The sequence below is a fragment of the Apis mellifera genome, linkage group LG2 (assembly GCF_003254395.2).
Source record: "Apis mellifera strain DH4 linkage group LG2, Amel_HAv3.1, whole genome shotgun sequence".
In the NCBI taxonomy this organism is placed as follows: domain Eukaryota; kingdom Metazoa; phylum Arthropoda; class Insecta; order Hymenoptera; family Apidae; genus Apis; species Apis mellifera.
In genome coordinates this window covers 15,496,972-15,514,249 of record NC_037639.1, presented here as the reverse complement: position 1 = coordinate 15,514,249, position 17,278 = coordinate 15,496,972, and the positions used below count along the sequence as shown (strand labels likewise).

Below are 17,278 nucleotides of genomic sequence, written 5' to 3'. Positions count from 1 at the left end.
GATTACTATTTTAAGTAATAATTTCTAACAATTCCGTTAATTTATAATATTAAATTGTACTACTTTTTTTAAAATTTCATTAAAAGACAAAAAAAAGGAAAAATACTCAATTAATATAAATAATAAGATCAAACATTTTGATACATTAAATTAAGAAAATAAACTATCACTTTGAACTACTTGTGTTTTTAAATGAACGGATAACGTGTCACAAAACATACATACATATATATATATATATATATATATATATATATATATATACACAAATATAATAATGTAATTATCAACATGATATGGATTTGTTATTTAAAATACCATATAAATATATACACGTTTTGGATAATTGAGAATATAACCACACGCTTTTATAGTAATAATAATAATGATAATAATAATAATAATAATAATAATAATAATAAAAATAAAAATAATACTAATAATAATAATAATAATAATAATATATACATATAATATGTAGCTACAATATAATTTTTATTATTGACATGTACTGTATATATATACAAATATATGTATATATATATAGCTATATACTTATATATTTATATATACATATATCTATATATGTATGTCAATATTTACATGAAAAAAAAGTTATCTATGAAAAATTTTATTACGTATACCTTTCGATCATAATAATACGGTCATATTTGTTTATTATTTGTTATCAATTTATATTATCTTACTACTTTAAAACAAAAAAAAAAAAAAATATTCTTTTTTAAATTGTTTTGCGTTTTCAATTTCCTGTAATAAAAAAAATTTCATGTTGAAAATCAACAACCGATTCATTATGATACATTTCTTAAACGCTTATTTAATATACAAAAGCGTTAAAATGAATAATGGATAAAAATTCAATTATTAGTGGTAAATATTGATCTCGAACATAGTTATGATACAAAAATGATAAAATAATAGTAAATAGTATTAATCGTACTAACAATAATAATAATAATAATAATAATAATAATAATTAATAATTAATAATAATAATAATAATGAAGTATTGCATTTAAATTGCGTGTCTCGAAACGCTGAGAATTTCCTCGTATATTCAAATGATATTCAAATTGTTAATTTAAATGTACAATAATTGTTTAAGAAAGGAATAAAAAATATTATTTTTTTTTTCTTCGCTTTTTCATGCGTCTGGGCAAAAATAAATGACGCGACACGCATTCAACGTATTTTTGATTTCTTAACACGATACAGAAAGTATTTACAAATTTGATACAATAAATTGGAGGCACGCATATAATTGATACGTTCATTTTGTATCTCTTTTCTCATTGTTGTGTTTTCCCTTTGATGAAAGAATGTAAATGATCTATGTACACAAACGAATGGAAAAATATTCGCCAAAAATTCTATAAATATTTTAAAGATGATAAAAAAAAAATCGAATATCATATATGTATATTCAGACATCTTATCTAATATTCGTATCGCGTGATAAATATACATTTTCAGTGAAATTTTTTTATCTATAGATCGTTACGCTTAGAACTTCGGGAGAATATTCCATTTTTGTTTTTGTTCTTTTTTTTTTTTTTTTTTTTTTCTTTAGAATAAAAGGCTGAAAAACAAGGTTATGGTGATCAAACTTAAAGGTAATGTAATGAGACAAACATTCAGACACATATGAAATGCATTTGTTTTTAACAAATTATACAGGGATTAAGCTACCGTTAAATATAAGTCAAAGATTCTTTCTTTTCATTTAGACATAATGTTTTTAGGCGTGCGTCGTATTTGATGATCGTATAACGATCGTATAACGGTTTCGTTCGCAAACGATATAACTTATATAAATTATCTCTGGAAAATAGACACTACTAGTAGTTACTTAAATTACGATTTATTTCGTTTGTACTAGAAAATCATTATCCTTGATCCTCCAATTATCTAGTATCGTTTCCGTATTATTACACACCGTTTCCACACCGTCCCACGTTGAGTAACATTTTTCTCTCTCGTTATTCGCTTAATCCCCTGCATTCCCATATATAATTTTTCATAATAGAGAAAAAAAGCAACGTTAACGATCTTTAGCGTGATCCACGACCCTTCGGCCTCCACGACATGACAAAATATAGAATGAAGATATGTGAAGATGGTATTCTATTCGTTGTAATACTAATATGAGCATTATGTAGTTATAGGATCCTGTGTGTACGTTACTCATGTATAATATTTGTTAGAAAGGATTACAATAAAACGAGATTAAAAGCGTGGATTACACGGAGATTAATTGTAACAGTAATTGAAAACTGAATAAAAGAATAATTATTAGAATTTATGCGTGTATATAGAGAAAAATCATTCGATCTTAAATATTTTTAAAATTTTCAAAATCAAGTCCTCCGTATAATACAGGCGTCAAACAGTAAAATGATAATTAGCTATATTTATATATATTTGTGTGTGTATGTGTATATATATCTATACATACATATATGTATGTATATGTATATATATATATTTATATGTATATAACTATACAATCCGTAGACTTAATTTTGGGTTAGCTGCCGACGGAATTCAATTCTTTTTTTTTTTTTCTTTTTTCTTTTTTTTCCACTGCATTTCACTTAATCATTCACGTCGATATAATACTCAGTTCTTTCTGAATATACTGACATCAAAAGTCCGTGGCAAATGTAACAATAAATCTTAACTTGAAGAAGAGCGTGAATGTAATATGTGTGTGTATTTGTGTGAATATGTGCACAAATTTTATTATTGCAACTAAATATTTTTAACGATTTTATTCGACATGTATACGAAGTACCTTGAGTTTAATTCATATTTGTTATTAAATTATAATTGCATCAAAAAAAAGACAGATTTGTTAAACATATGAATGAACTACATATTTTAGATATTTTTTTTATAACAATGATTCGATTCTTTTATCTTTTCAATATTTCTTTATACAAATTACTTTTTATTAATATCAATGTTTCCTATGATTTTAAAGTTTATATTTTTGCATGAATAAATATAAACTTTTTGTATATTATATTATTTTAAATATGGTATAAAAAAAAATATAAGAAGCCAATTTGAATTTTTGTCATTTCTTTTTCAAGATATATAAAAAACTGTATAAAATAAAAATAAAAAATTTGTTACTTATACTTGAATTAATCTTCTATATAAACCATGGTAAAAAGTTATAATTTTGATAAAAAAAAACTTTACTTTTTTTTTCTTATCACATAAATGATAAGAGAAAAAAGGTTTCTTTGATTAATTATTGTAAACATAGAAATATTTCTTACATGTTTAAATTTTCCATTAGTATTGATTCTATTTACATTTTAAGTATATTTTAAACTTTAACTTTAATATATTTCAAAAATATATAATTGACCATGGTTTATACTAAAATATTTGCAATATAAAAATACAAGAATTGTATCTTTATTTAAGAATAAAAAACAATTTTGAGATAGTATCTTAAAAGTAATTATTGCATATATGCAATAATTATTATATTTAATTATATTGATACAATATTTCAATCGTATCCTTTAAAAACTCAAAATACTTCGATATTTTAATTATACAAAAAAATGGATTTAGGAATTCTCTCTGATATTCTGATATTCGAAGATAGATATGAACATTTATAATCGCATTAATTAGAAAAATTTACATTGTTTGGAATTTATATCATTCTGTTTTTAAACAATCGTTAAATGTGCAAACTTCACTTTTTATAAAAGTACCACTTTTATCCTTTGGATTTTCTTAATCAACGTAACGAGCCTGATGATAAATGACAATGACATAACTAGAAATTATTAATAAAGTTAATATGTACTGTTAATTACTTTTGAATAACAATTATAGTTTATCAGGAACGTTCACCCAAACCTAAATAAAATAAACAAAGTATGTATTTGTTCAATTTCTTATTAATATAAAATTCCAGTAAAATTTCATCGTCCATAAAATATATATATGGATATTTTCTTATTTTTTACATGTATACAGAAATATTTTGCACAACTGAGCAGAAGTATATAATTATGACATATTTTTAAAATAGAAATAGAAAAGATTTTAGAAGAAAAAAATGATGTCATATAATAGTAATATAAAATATACAAATATGATATTACCATTATATAATACATCATTTATTTCTTCTAATCAATTTTATTTCTATTTCATAAAAATATAATTCAACTTAGTTGCGTGTAAAAAAATCTGTATAATTATTTTTTAATTTTGAATTAAATATAATTTGAAATTGAATAATTCATCGATTATACAATATTTAACAAAATTTTTTTGTTTAAATTAATATGTTTTCTATATTCATTTTGTATATATCTATGATTAGGACGATTGAAAATAGACTTGTAACATTAAAAGTTAAATGATAAATAACTTTTTAAACAGATGAATCTACTTGTCATAAACATACTTAAAAAGTAATGCAACTTTCGAACATACTATGCCGTTTTTGCCATCTCATTCACCAATATGACTCATAGTGATACCCTAATGTTTCAACAAGTTAAAGCTAAGATATTAACAAACAGCGTATGTTTATATTATATGCATGATTTCGTTCATGCATTAATGTATACCGTATGTGTTTATCTGTGTGCAATTGCACGCGCATGTGTGCGTGTACAAGGTGTAAACGCTAACAAAGAGTCACTCGTATGTCGCATATACGACGAGTTAAGAAGTGTTATGGTTTAAATTTAACCAAAGGTATATTTTTCGATTGTAAGCACTTGTCACACACCCATTCTGCATAAACTTCTGCGGTTAATAATTGATAGGCAGTTTCCGATAATCCTGTGCATCCTCTACAATAAATTTTTATTATTATATTAAATATGTATTTTTCATATGATATTAAATAAAAAGGAGAATATAATTTTTTGTATACCTGTGAAACCAAAAATTGCAACCTGATTCACAAAGAATTGCTTGATCGTTATCATGTACTTCTTTATGACACACTCCACAAGGATAAATGGGTGGAGCATTAGGATTTTGTGGATTAAATACCATTGGTTGATCTGGAGGATATATCTGTAATATAAAAATAACAAACATACTTAGAATAATAAATCACTTATTAAAATGTAACAAATCTTCGCAAAACGAAGATAAAATAATTTACCTTCCCCGCAGAAACTGGCATTGGTTTTGGTCCCATTCCCGGTGGACCTTGAAAACCATGAGGTGGTATCGAACCTCCCATATTAATAGGATGACCCATTGGTGGACCACCTCCTATATTACTAGACATTGTACCCATTGGACCACCCATATGACTCATTTGATTATGATGATTAATACTCATGTTAGACATATTATTCATTGGTGGTCCACCCATATTCATATTATTTATTTGATTTGGGCCACTCATATTCAAATTGTTGGACACCATTGAACTTATGGTAGTCATAGGTCCATTTATCGGTCTTCCTAAATTATTAAGATTATTACCCATATGATTTGGATGTGTTTGAGATCCGTTATGTCCCAATGGACTATTTACGCTGTTCATAGATGGTCCATTTAAAGGACTATTGGGCGGTATATGGCTATTAATATTATTCATATTCATTGGTCCATTAGGCATATGATTCGATCCTCCCATTGTATTCATAGGAGATCCTAATGGACCACCCATAGGACTTCCCATACTGTGTCCCATGTTATTCATTGGACTACCCATTGGCCCACTGTTCATATTATTCATTGGACTACCCATGGGTGGACCACTAAGTTGAGAATTACTCATGTGACTCATATTCATATGATTATTCATAGTATTCATTGGGCCGGGTGGCATACTTGGACCCATATTATTCATTGGACTCATACCACCAATTGGTGCATGATTCATGGGAGACATTGCTCCCATATGATTCATGTGATTTGTCATGGGCGAATTTCCCATTGGACTCATACTTCCCATATTGTGTGGCATCATAGGACTCATTCCACCTATTGAAGTTAAAGGACTCATGCCTCTCATAGGTGGCCCACTCATATGATGTGGATGATGAGGATGCATATGAGGTGGTCCACCATGCATCATTGGTGTTTGTGTGGTTTGCGGTGGTGTGTCATCAAAAGGATTACTAGCTACTATTGTATCTCCATAACCAGTTAAAGGTGGAGGTAGTAAATCCTAAAAAAATATATATTTTAAATATGTTACAAATAAATGAAAATTATTTATACGAACTAATAGAAAAATTACCTGTACTGTTGGAGGTTGTTGCGGAGGTGGTTGAGCAACATTTGCATTTGTACGTCTCTTCTTTTTTGGATTGGCACCTGTAGGTGGTGGTGGTGGAGGATGAGGGTGAGCAGAAGATTCAGGATGTGGGGCACTAGGACCCATATTCACACCCATACCCATACCCCCCAAAGGCATCCTTGCAAAGGGTGGCATGCCTGCAATATTGTGGCTCATCTCCCTCGTTCGCTTCCCTTATTTCAACATGCCGTATCAGCACCACAATAGATTTTGATGGTAAGTATTTACTATTTCTCCACTAAGATTTAAAAAAAAAAATTATATTTTTTTATATTTAATTATCTTTAAATATAATAATTATATATAGAATATATATTTTATTTGTTTTATTTTATTTATCTTAAAAAGATTTTTAATTCATAAATTCATAGAAAAATAAAATCATTAATAAATAATGAAACGAATATTTACAATATATATTATATGCATATAAAGTACATATAAAATTTAATCCCTATAAATATATCAATTATATTAAAAGATTTTGTGGTTTAAAAATAAATATATTATGTATATATTTTATTTTTATTACTATTTATCTTTATTATTTTTATATTTGTTATTTTATATATATTATTAAACTCTCAAATATATATATATGCAATTATAAATTACTAAAGTTTGTATACTAGTGTAAATACGAAATATTTCAATATTTTCTAGTTAACTAACTATCATTCAAATAAACTAATAAATAACATTGAACGAGAATGCATCAAAAATAATAGAAATAACGAAAAAAAAAAATTAGATTACATTTTTAAAAGAAAGCAAAATAAAATCTGCCGATGTCAATTTCTTCAAATCAACCTAACCTACACACTTCTATATCATTTATTACTATCAACAGTATATAAAATATATGCGATCAAGATAAATATAAAGTATAAGAAATAATAATAATCCCTATATTTACCAGAGCATTATAGTTTACAGGATATGTATGTATACATGGCTTTCCCGTTTTTTCGGCAGAGACCAACACCATTGAATTGTGTCCTACGACTAACTAACTTTAACTGCTGGCTCTGCACAATTTCTTGTTTTTTGTTTGTCTAATTCACTAGTCACATATTTTACGGCAGCAAGAATGTATTTCACATTCACGAATATGAAGAAAAGATACAGTAAACAGTGGCGAGATGTCACAAGTATATGGAGCAAGGAAGCGCACGCCAATGTTTCAGGTCGCCATTGTTGCGTTACGCGTGTCCCTGTAGTTGTATTGTTCGCATAAGAATGCTGCATGGTGCATTCCGCAGATGGCGTTACCAACTACATTCCTGTAACAATTCGGAACAATCAACATGTTAAGATAACTTCATATTATCGCGATGATTTTCTTTTTTTTTTTCTAATTTATTATAAAAATTATATTAATTTTTATAAGTAAATAAAAGTTAAGCAATATAGTTATTTATGAATTGAAAATAGTTCGCTTTTCTAAAATTATTTATAAAAATTATTTATATGATTATAATGTACGACATCGAACATGCAATAATATAAGGAATCGACGAAGAGTGAAGAAGCTTATGCGATTAATTTCTTAAACACAATTCACAATTCAAAAATAATTTATAAGGTAATAATTTAAGAATAGAAATATGTGAATGAGAAGTATGTAAATGAGAAGTTTACCTAAGATAGAACAATTTAGTTTGTTACGAATTATATTACAAAACATATGTTATTTTGACAGTGCTATTACCAGTGTTTCTGAAATTCTCGTTCTCTTTCGCTTTGTCTCTCCTTTTCCCCTCCCCTCCCGATCTCACTCTCTCTCCCTCTTTCACTTACTAGTTTCACGCGTTATAGATATCTTCCATTCGCATTAGATCCAAGAGTTGCCCCTGTAACCTCAGAGTAGAGCCTGTACACGTCACTTTAATTATTTGAGTTACATTAGCAAGTTAGCGAGGTTTAACAACTGGAAAATGGATTTCGCGCATATCTACTGCGGATAGTTACTTCGTACTTACTCGTAATATGTTTCACGAAATTCTGATAAAGGTAAATTATTTTATTTTGATAAAGATTCATGAAAAGAAAAAAATGAACTGTTCATTATTGGGAGCGATGAATGAAGTAAAAGTGAGACTTAAATATCGTTCGAGTTCCGATAAATTCCCGCGCTTTGTTCGTAACAGTCAAGATATGATATGAATTTCAAAAGAGATCTTTAACATATTTATTTGTTAAATAAAAAGCTATAAGTAATTTTATGATTAATATTTTAAATGTTTACAGTTTATTTATCAGAAATGACACAAATCAAAAATAGTAATCGTGAGATACTATTTTTGGTAAGAAAAAAGATGCAAAGAAAACTTGAAAGATGGATGAAGAAACCAAAGATCATGAAACGAGGGGAAAAAAGGGAAAGGGTAAAAGACAAAGTTTGTTGAAATGTGGCAATTGAAGAACGACGCAAATGGATTCTACAAATAGCAGCATTTCCCAAACAAATACGGCATGCCAATCAATCTGCCGTGCGCATACGCGTGTCTTGAATAAGAACGAGCGATTTGCGCGAATTATTGGAAGCCGCCAGTTACCGGTGAACATTTCATCAGGAGAATGCATCGAAGAATCCGCGTTTCGATCAGATTTTGTTGACGTTCATGTTTAAACTTTGTTCGTGATTCATCCTGTTGCTATACAAATAAGTAAGTACTTGCTTATATATTTTCATTTCTTGAATTATTCATAATTGCAATCTTCGCTACGAATCATGTTTCGAACGAAAATCTCGAAACGAAGATTATTATTTTTGAAAAATTTATCGAATCGAATTTTAAAAATATTTCAGATCGAAAATTATTAGATTGTTTATTTTTTAAAATCTGATCTAATCAATTTCAGGATGGAACAACGGTATCCATTTAGTTAGGTCGGTGAAACGCGTTGAATACAAAGATCGAGCGGAGCGTATTTCGACGGAGCAATTTTCGTCCATCGCGTTAGAGATTCGGCAATAAAGCGGGAGCGCGATCGAGCGAAATTACAGTGGCGATTGTTCAAACTGACAGGGACAAGGCGAGCATTGCGGCTTGATGCCGGACCAATTTTTACGCGTTATCGTCTCGTGTCAGTGTCCATCGGCTGCGTTCGATTGCGCTTCTGAAAGCATAGCAAAATACGTTTTCCGCGCGTGATTTCGATCAACGTCATCAGCCGAAAGCTTCGGAGAAATCAAAAACGCTCGCGCGCATCTCGATTGATAGTCAACGTTGATTTCCTTTTCGTCATTAATAATAATTATATCCCCGAGATAAACGGCAGCCAACGTTCTTTTATGCCGCTTTCAGCCAGAGATTTAGACTTTTTCCACTTTCTCTCGTGGAATCAATAGACGCGCACGTTTAACGGACCGTAACGTATTCTATGAACTTTCATCTTGGAATTTCTAATATAAGAAAGTTTGGGATTGCATTAAAAACAATCTTATTAAAAAATATTTATTCTTTTTTCTTCTTTTTTTATCAACATTTATATATATATATATATATATATATATATATATATATATCTGGTCAATTGTAAATAATTAATAATCTTTGAAATTTATTTAAAGGAAAAACTCACCATTTTTTATTATTATAACAACGGATTCGGAAATTAGAAGAAAGTATTTGATAAAAACGAACCGAATCTTACGCTACGCAATCGTTGTAATAACAACTTCGAGCAAAACAAGATGAGACGTTACATCGTCGTTTCCTGTTTTAACCACGCTCGGCGAAAGCAGTGAAAGTGAAGAAACGGTGGTCCGTAAGGTTGCCATGGTTCAAACGAAATTAACGAGAATCGATTCTTTTCTCCCTTAATGTAGGAAAAAAGAAATCTTCGAAGAAAACATCGAAATACGTGAGGAATCAAGCGAAGAATAACCTTAATTTTCGTCTGTAGTGGACAAGGATAGATACATGCTATATTCACGTTCGACTTGTTTGCGGTTAAGGATTGTTGATACACCGGAATATTTCGTATACGCGTGTCCTTCCGTGACAATAGAACGGCCGTATTTCGTCTTGAATTTCAGTCGCCGGTGGGAGCGTGACGCGTGACTTTGGAAACTCGATAGTGCGATGTGCGATGTCCAAACGTTTGTTTAAATTATTTTCTATATATATATATCAAACGAAATTTTCTTTTCTTTTTTTATTTTTACAAAGACATTTCTATCTCTCGAAACGCGATTATTTCGTCTCGTCAAACACGGGTCCATGTATAATTTTAAACGATTGGAAAATCGACGAGGAAGTACGTCAACTGGCGGCTCGACAACCACTCTCAATGCTTCGATTCTCTTTTCTTCGTATCGTTCGATCGACGTACGACGAATCTCGTTTCGATCGGATCGAAAAAACGACCCGTCTATTCGAACGGCGCTCGACAACCGAATCACCGAAAAGTGAAAAAAGAAAGAAGGGAGGTCGGATGATGGAGAGGTGAAAAAAAAGTGGAGCGGGGAGAAAAATAGGGGAAAAGTGCGTGGACGGAGGGAGGAGGAAATTCTCTGGATGCCGCAAAAGCTTCGAATCTCGGTATCCCGTCGGATCGAAAAGTAGATCGACGAATGAATTCTGCCCGTGTAATCTTTATCGACACAATCTCTCTTTTCGGTCGCTGCGTTCGTATCGCTCCGTATCGTTTCGTTTCGATAACGGGTCGGGACTTTAGCTGATCCGTTCTCTCTCTCTGTCTTTCTCTCTCCGTCTTGTATCGGTATCTCGTTACACTTTCCTTCTCCCTCTGTCTACGTTCGGTGAGCAGCTTAATCGTATTTTACGGCAGATCACCCCTATCGTTATTCTTTTTACTCGATTTTTTTCACACCAATTCGCCGGCTGTTATCGTCGTGGACAGACACACACGTTTCAACGTGGCGCCGGTTGCGCCGTCGGCTCGATCGCCCGTTAAATCCGCGGCTTTATCGGAATTTCTCTTTCTCCCTGTCGTTCGCCCGACTTCGTTTCGCCCGATTTTGATGAAAAATCGAAAGTCGGATCGTTTCCAACAACGTTCATCTTTGTCTCGTCGCAAAAAAAAAAAAAAACTCGTTTTTCGAATGATGATCGATAACTCGCATTGAAAGATCGATAACGAAGGAATAAAACTTTTTTGTGGCGAGGAGAAAAAGAGGCTATTACACGTAACGATCGATGTTGATCGAAAGTTTGACGAATTCTTTTTATACCGAAATTGACGAACATTGATCGTCGAAGTCGAAGGAGCGACGCGGGAGAAGGAACGAAGACAGAGTGGCGAAGCAAAAGCGGGGTTCTGCGCTGCTCTCGAGAGTGAGGGACGAGAAAAAGAGATGGAAAAGATTCGGTTTTCGGTGGTGGGAAATGTCAAAGGTGGAGAAGGAGGCGAGAAACGTTCGAGGAAGAAAGGAAAGCGGGCGAGCGTGGAGTGGCGCGTGGAGCGACGCGACTGGAGCGCGATCGAGCGGAAGAAAGAGAGAAAGAAAGCGCAACGACTCGCAGGAAATTAAGGAGCAAGGTGGAAGAGCGAGAACGAAGGAAGGAAAAGTGCGACCTGTACTGTGCGCACACTCACGCACGTCTCGGTTTCCCCTACCATCGTAACTGGCCGGTTACACGAGCGAGGTGGCCGAGGAGACGGAGAGCCAACGATATATATCATCGTAGCGTCGTCGCTCGGTACACACACTTTCGTATTTATCGGGCGAAGAAGGGGAGGAAAGGCCACGGACGGTATCTTCGGGCCAGTGCGTCCCGAGATTTTGCGGTGAGAGGATCGTATAAGTTTTTATTTCGCTTTTACTTCGTTCTCCTCTCCCTCCCGCCACCACTTCTTGGCGTTTCTTCGACGATTTTTCTACCATTTTTCTTCACGCCGTTATCAGGAAATCCATCGTGCACGCCCCCAACACCCCCGACATGGCTTCGGCAATCAAGGTGAGTGAGTGACGAACGTGCAACAGGTAGATACACGCGCACCTCTGTGTACACGTACGCTCGGTGATTTAAAGTTTCGCAGTATCCGGAGGGATACTCTCTCTCTCTCTCCCTCCCTCCCTCTTTCTCTCTCCCTCTCTTTCTCCTCCCATTCCTGTCGTCGCCATGGGACTCGCTCGATGTTCCCGCAGGGATGGTTACCTCCGTACGCGACCAGCGAATTCGATACTCTCGCCTTGATCGTCCCTTTACCTTGAATATTTACAAGGGTATCACGTACCTACAACTTTTCCCGATCAAACCCACGTATCGCGAATACAGATCGCATAACGTTTAAACGGCCCATTATCGGTGATTTCGATGCTACTATTATGTACGAACGCACACAACTATTCTACTATATATTTTTCTTTTCTTTATTTTTTTTTTTTTTTTTTTTTTTTTCAAAAGTTCACTTTCCTCGTATCGAATTTCACGTTCTTTTTACCGATTGATTTTCTCCATCGTTACATCAGCGTTACGATCGCGCGTTAGATAATTTCCACGTAATACGAAAGTGTCGTTACATGTAATATAGAAATCAAATATCAATTTTCTGAAATGTAATCTGGTTTGAATATATTATACGTGGAAGTGGTAATAATCGACGATAAATTACTTTGAATAGGAGAAATCCTTACGATATCGAAGGAATCCTAAGATTCCTAAAGAATCGATAAATTTTCAGTTATTTTGTTTGTTTTTATAAAGAGGATACGGACTAGGTTGCGCGAGTGCATTCCTTCTCACTTCTCTCTTGAGCGTACGACCCAAGTTCATTGGTGGAAAGAAGGAATGCGGGTTTGATTGGTTAATTTGTAAAGGAAACGCTTTTCACACGCATTTTATTTCTAGCATAGTATTCGTCACATATACTAATCCAAAACGACGATCTGTATCTGAATCTCGATGCATTAATCCAGAATATCGATATAATATAAAAATTTTGTTATTTCTCTCTAATACTATGTATTCAAGTAGTTAAGATAATAAAATAATTAATAGTTTCAAAAATACTTCAGTTTCCAATCTTAGATAGATTAACATAACTTCATAAATAAAAATAATTTTTACGATTTTAAATAATCAAATTATAGCTCTTCTACTATATTACGTAATGTCAGGATTGTCAACAAAGCGTGTGAAGTGGGGATAGACGGTCCTAGCGAAGAAAATCTTTCTCTTGTCCCACGAGACTTCTTTCCAGCAGTGAACAGTACATATTTGTATTTACGATACATATTTATTTACTATATAATATTTCGCGCGATTTAAGAAAAAAAGTAACTTTTATATGTTTATTTTTCCGTAGAAACGAAGGAAAGCGGAAATCGAGTGAAATAGTAAGCGAGATCGATTTTGCCATTTTCTTGTTCGCTGTTACCGATAAAAAAAAATGATTAAATTCCGGCACGTAGTGCAACTCCAAGGACGAGCAAACTGATTTAAAACTATTTACCGACAGCATTGCTTACGTTATAACTTATGCGTGTCGCAATCTTGTATATTTACGTACACAGCATGGAAATGGCGTGCTGTACGGAATAATAAATTGAAACGAAAGACTCAATTACCTTGAACAAACCGTGATGCATCTTTTGTTAAAAGTTTATAGAAGAAAAATGGGTTAACGATTCTTTCTAACCTCTTTCTTCCGAATTTTGTTTACCGACCGAGATGCGTTCGCGCGATAATCCTCGCGACGCCTTCGATTTGTAATTCCTTCGACCGAGTACAGGGAATCGTATGCGATTGTTACACATCGATTACACAGAGTAGACAGGCGATTGTAAATTAATTTAATAAGTGGAAACAACGCGGTATTTCGGCCACCACACAACGATAAATTATTTATTTATCGCGAGGGTTTGAGCAAGCGGTTCCGCGCTTGCGCGGTACGATAATTGCGACGGAATATTAGGGCGACAAACGGTCGCGCGAGTTTTCGCAACACAGTTTAAACGGTGAATTATCATTCATAGACCGTGACGATAATTAACGGCCCATACGTAGGATTCGCGCGGAATTCGAACGGACGGGGGGAGGGTGGATCGTCAGGATGTCTCGCTCGGATGTAATAACCCACGTACACAACGTTACGGTTACTATCGTTACAGTCAACGTGACAGCAATAAAATCTATATCGCACACCCATTTGCCATTTAGAGCGGCCCAATAATTCTTATAATCCGCATCGATTTGCGGAAGTAAGCGGTTTGCGTGCGCGTACCCGAAGCCCGCATCCAATCCACAAATCATCCCTGGCCCGTGTATACGTATACACCCTCCGTACCGCGATGATTTACCGAATCGTCGCGATTATTAGCACGACGCCCGGTTACGAAAATCGAAACTCCGCCGCCATCGATCCGATTTCCCCAAGTATTTGGCCAAGCATCGACCGCGCGAACGATCCGAACGCACGAGGCAACTTTACCGACGCTCGATATCCTTCTCGATATCCATACATTACAGGGATCGGAGGGGAGGAAAAATCGCACGAATAATAACGCGCCAGTTTTTAATTGCGTTCAAAGTGTTCTCGAGGATCGCGAGTAATTTAGGTGGTTTAATTGGGAAAATCGAAACGAAGCCGAATAGGGAGAGAGGAAAAGAAGAAAAAAGAAAGAAAGGAAAAAAAGGAAAAAGGAAGGTTGGCGAATTGTGACGCGAGTTGTTTAAAAACCAGTTCGATCGTTAGGAGATACGTGTATATATGTATGTGGAATCGAGAGGTCAAACAACGCTGCGAAAATAAAATGGAACTTTGAAATATTCGTCACGGCGCGTGTCAAAAGAACGAAAAAAAGGAAAAGAGTGTGTCGTCAATATAGAACCTATATCGCGAAAGTATATTCATCGAGTCGAGTAGCTTTTAAACTATTTTCCGTTGTAAATTCGTCCCGTGCATTTTACAGAACGATTCGAAACTTAAGATCGTCGAAAAAAACTTGCGACCAATTTAGTTAATTTTCCAATCTTCATTTCGAATTATTACTTAATTTCGCGAATAAAAAGAAAATTTATCGATCGATGTACGAAGCGCGAGGAAACGTGGAATCGTGTCGAAGCGAGAAGAGCATGCAGAAGCAAACAAACGGAAGTTGTAAGTGCGCCGAATGCCTTCGTTACTCACGATGGTTACTGTTTCCTAACCCGTGTTAGCTTTGTTAACGTTTCGCCAGGGCAGCGAATGTCTGCACCTAACCTTAACCCCTTCCTGCCATTCCACTCTATGTGCATACTCGTCCTTCCCGACCTTTGCCAATTTCCCTCGTCTACTCTACCCATCCTTCTTCTTTCTCGAATGCTTTCTGAATCTATTTCCAACAGATGAAAATATTTTAATTTCTTTTCTTTCCTTCCTTTCGTTTCGACGTACAAAAATAAATTTCCTTTTGACGTACAAAAATAAATTCCCTTTCGTTTCTAAAATTTCTTTACCGAGCGAGCAGCGAGTGTGTTTATTTTGTGTAGCGTTGTGGTTTAGTTTTATCTTTAGTGTTATTATATTTCAGGCGTTGTTGATCGTTTGCGCTCTGTTCATCTACACCGTTACGGCAGAGACGGAAGAAGGACAGAGTGGAAGATCGCGGGTCTCCGACGAGCAATTAAATATGGCCTTGAGCGACCAACGTTACTTGAGAAGACAGCTGAAGTGCGCGTTGGGCGAGGCTCCGTGCGACCCGGTCGGGAGAAGATTGAAAAGTAAATATTACGTATATAGCGCTCGAACGAATTAAAATCGAATTTGATCGAATTATAAAAAAAAAAAAAGAAAAACAGAAAAGAATATTTTTATCTCGTTCGATTCGAGAAGATAAAATTGATTTTAATCGAGATCGAGGAAAAAAAAAAAAATTTTTTTATCGCACGGTAAAAATGTGCAGTGTTTCGGACGACGAGTCATCGAATTGTTTAGATCGGATTTATATCCGTATTTCGAGGGCCGTATCCCGAGTTCCCCTCGAAGAGTTTGCCGATAAATTTCTATAAAGTTACCAGCAGAATTCGATTTAACCCAGCCGTTGTTATCCAGGTTTAGCACCACTGGTTTTGAGAGGCGCCTGCCCGCAATGTAGCCCCGAGGAAACACGACAGATCAAGAAGGTCCTTTCACACATTCAACGGACCTATCCGAAGGAGTGGTCGAAGATAGTGCAGCAGTATGCCGGAGTTTCGTAAAGGTTTCTTCGTAATGGAAGCGGCTAAGAAGAAAACAATTGGATGCTGGATACACCCTATAAAGAGAAAAAAAAAAATATGGAAACGGCAGGAGGATCCGTTTAGAATAGCCGAATATCGTTGATATTCAATATTTAATAACCTCTTTTTATCTTTCGACAAAGATATCGAACTCGCCAGCAACTATTCCGATTAATCCGTTAAGCGTTATATATATATATATGAACAGTATTTTATAATACACGTGTACGTAATAAAGTATTTGTTTTTCGAAATGTACGATTTTTATATTTATCTGTAAAATAATTCTGATTAAATTCTGATGCTTTCGATTTGATAAAAAATTCTACGGGAGAAATTTTATAGATATCGAATTCACCAACTAAACCGAATCTCATTTATTTGCATCAAAGCGTTCAAGAGAGGAAGAACCACGAGTGTGTATATATATATATATATAAGAATGAAAAGAATCGGGAGAAGAATAAGGAGGAACGATCGTCTACGACCGTGACGTCAGAAGCGAGGATAGCAATAATAGTGGATACAAATAGCGGGAAAGTATAGGTATATAACATGTATATAATAAGCTAGATTCATATTTTATATTTTATTCCGGCGTCTCGACCGATTTCAATCTCACTGTATTACAATAGATAGCTTTATCCCCTATATATATATATATATATATATATATATATATATATATAAACTAAACTTTGTTCAAGCGGCGTTTTATATTATCGACCGAGTTCCCATCGAAGCGTTTCCCCGTCGAATATTTCTCGTCCCTGGT

The 17,278-nt window shown here is 33.8% G+C and overlaps 2 protein-coding genes and 1 long non-coding RNA gene across 3 annotated transcripts; 2 read left to right on the top strand and 1 right to left on the bottom strand.

Moving 5' to 3' along the window:
* Window positions 1–4,312: 4,312 nt before the first annotated feature.
* On the bottom strand, window positions 4,313–8,146 carry LOC410809 (protein pygopus). Its single transcript, XM_006568773.3, has 6 exons — window positions 8,040–8,146; window positions 7,245–7,611; window positions 6,269–6,566; window positions 5,177–6,196; window positions 4,940–5,085; window positions 4,313–4,856 (listed from the first exon to the last, which is right to left on the bottom strand). Exons 3-6 carry the CDS (start codon window positions 6,482–6,484, stop codon window positions 4,736–4,738), a joined length of 1,503 nt encoding a protein of 500 aa, XP_006568836.1. The 5' UTR covers window positions 6,485–6,566; window positions 7,245–7,611; window positions 8,040–8,146; the 3' UTR covers window positions 4,313–4,735.
* A 1-nt stretch (window position 8,147) lies between these two features.
* On the top strand, window positions 8,148–9,832 carry LOC102653939. Its single transcript, XR_003304116.1, has 3 exons — window positions 8,148–8,341; window positions 8,579–8,997; window positions 9,194–9,832. It is a non-coding gene; the product is annotated as an uncharacterized LOC102653939 (long non-coding RNA).
* A 2,408-nt stretch (window positions 9,833–12,240) lies between these two features.
* Window positions 12,241–16,482, top strand: CSP2 (chemosensory protein 2). Its single transcript, NM_001077810.1, has 3 exons — window positions 12,241–12,258; window positions 15,816–16,005; window positions 16,337–16,482. The coding sequence occupies exons 1-3, from the start codon at window positions 12,241–12,243 to the stop codon at window positions 16,480–16,482; spliced, it is 354 nt and encodes a 117-aa protein (NP_001071278.1).
* Window positions 16,483–17,278: the final 796 nt, after the last annotated feature.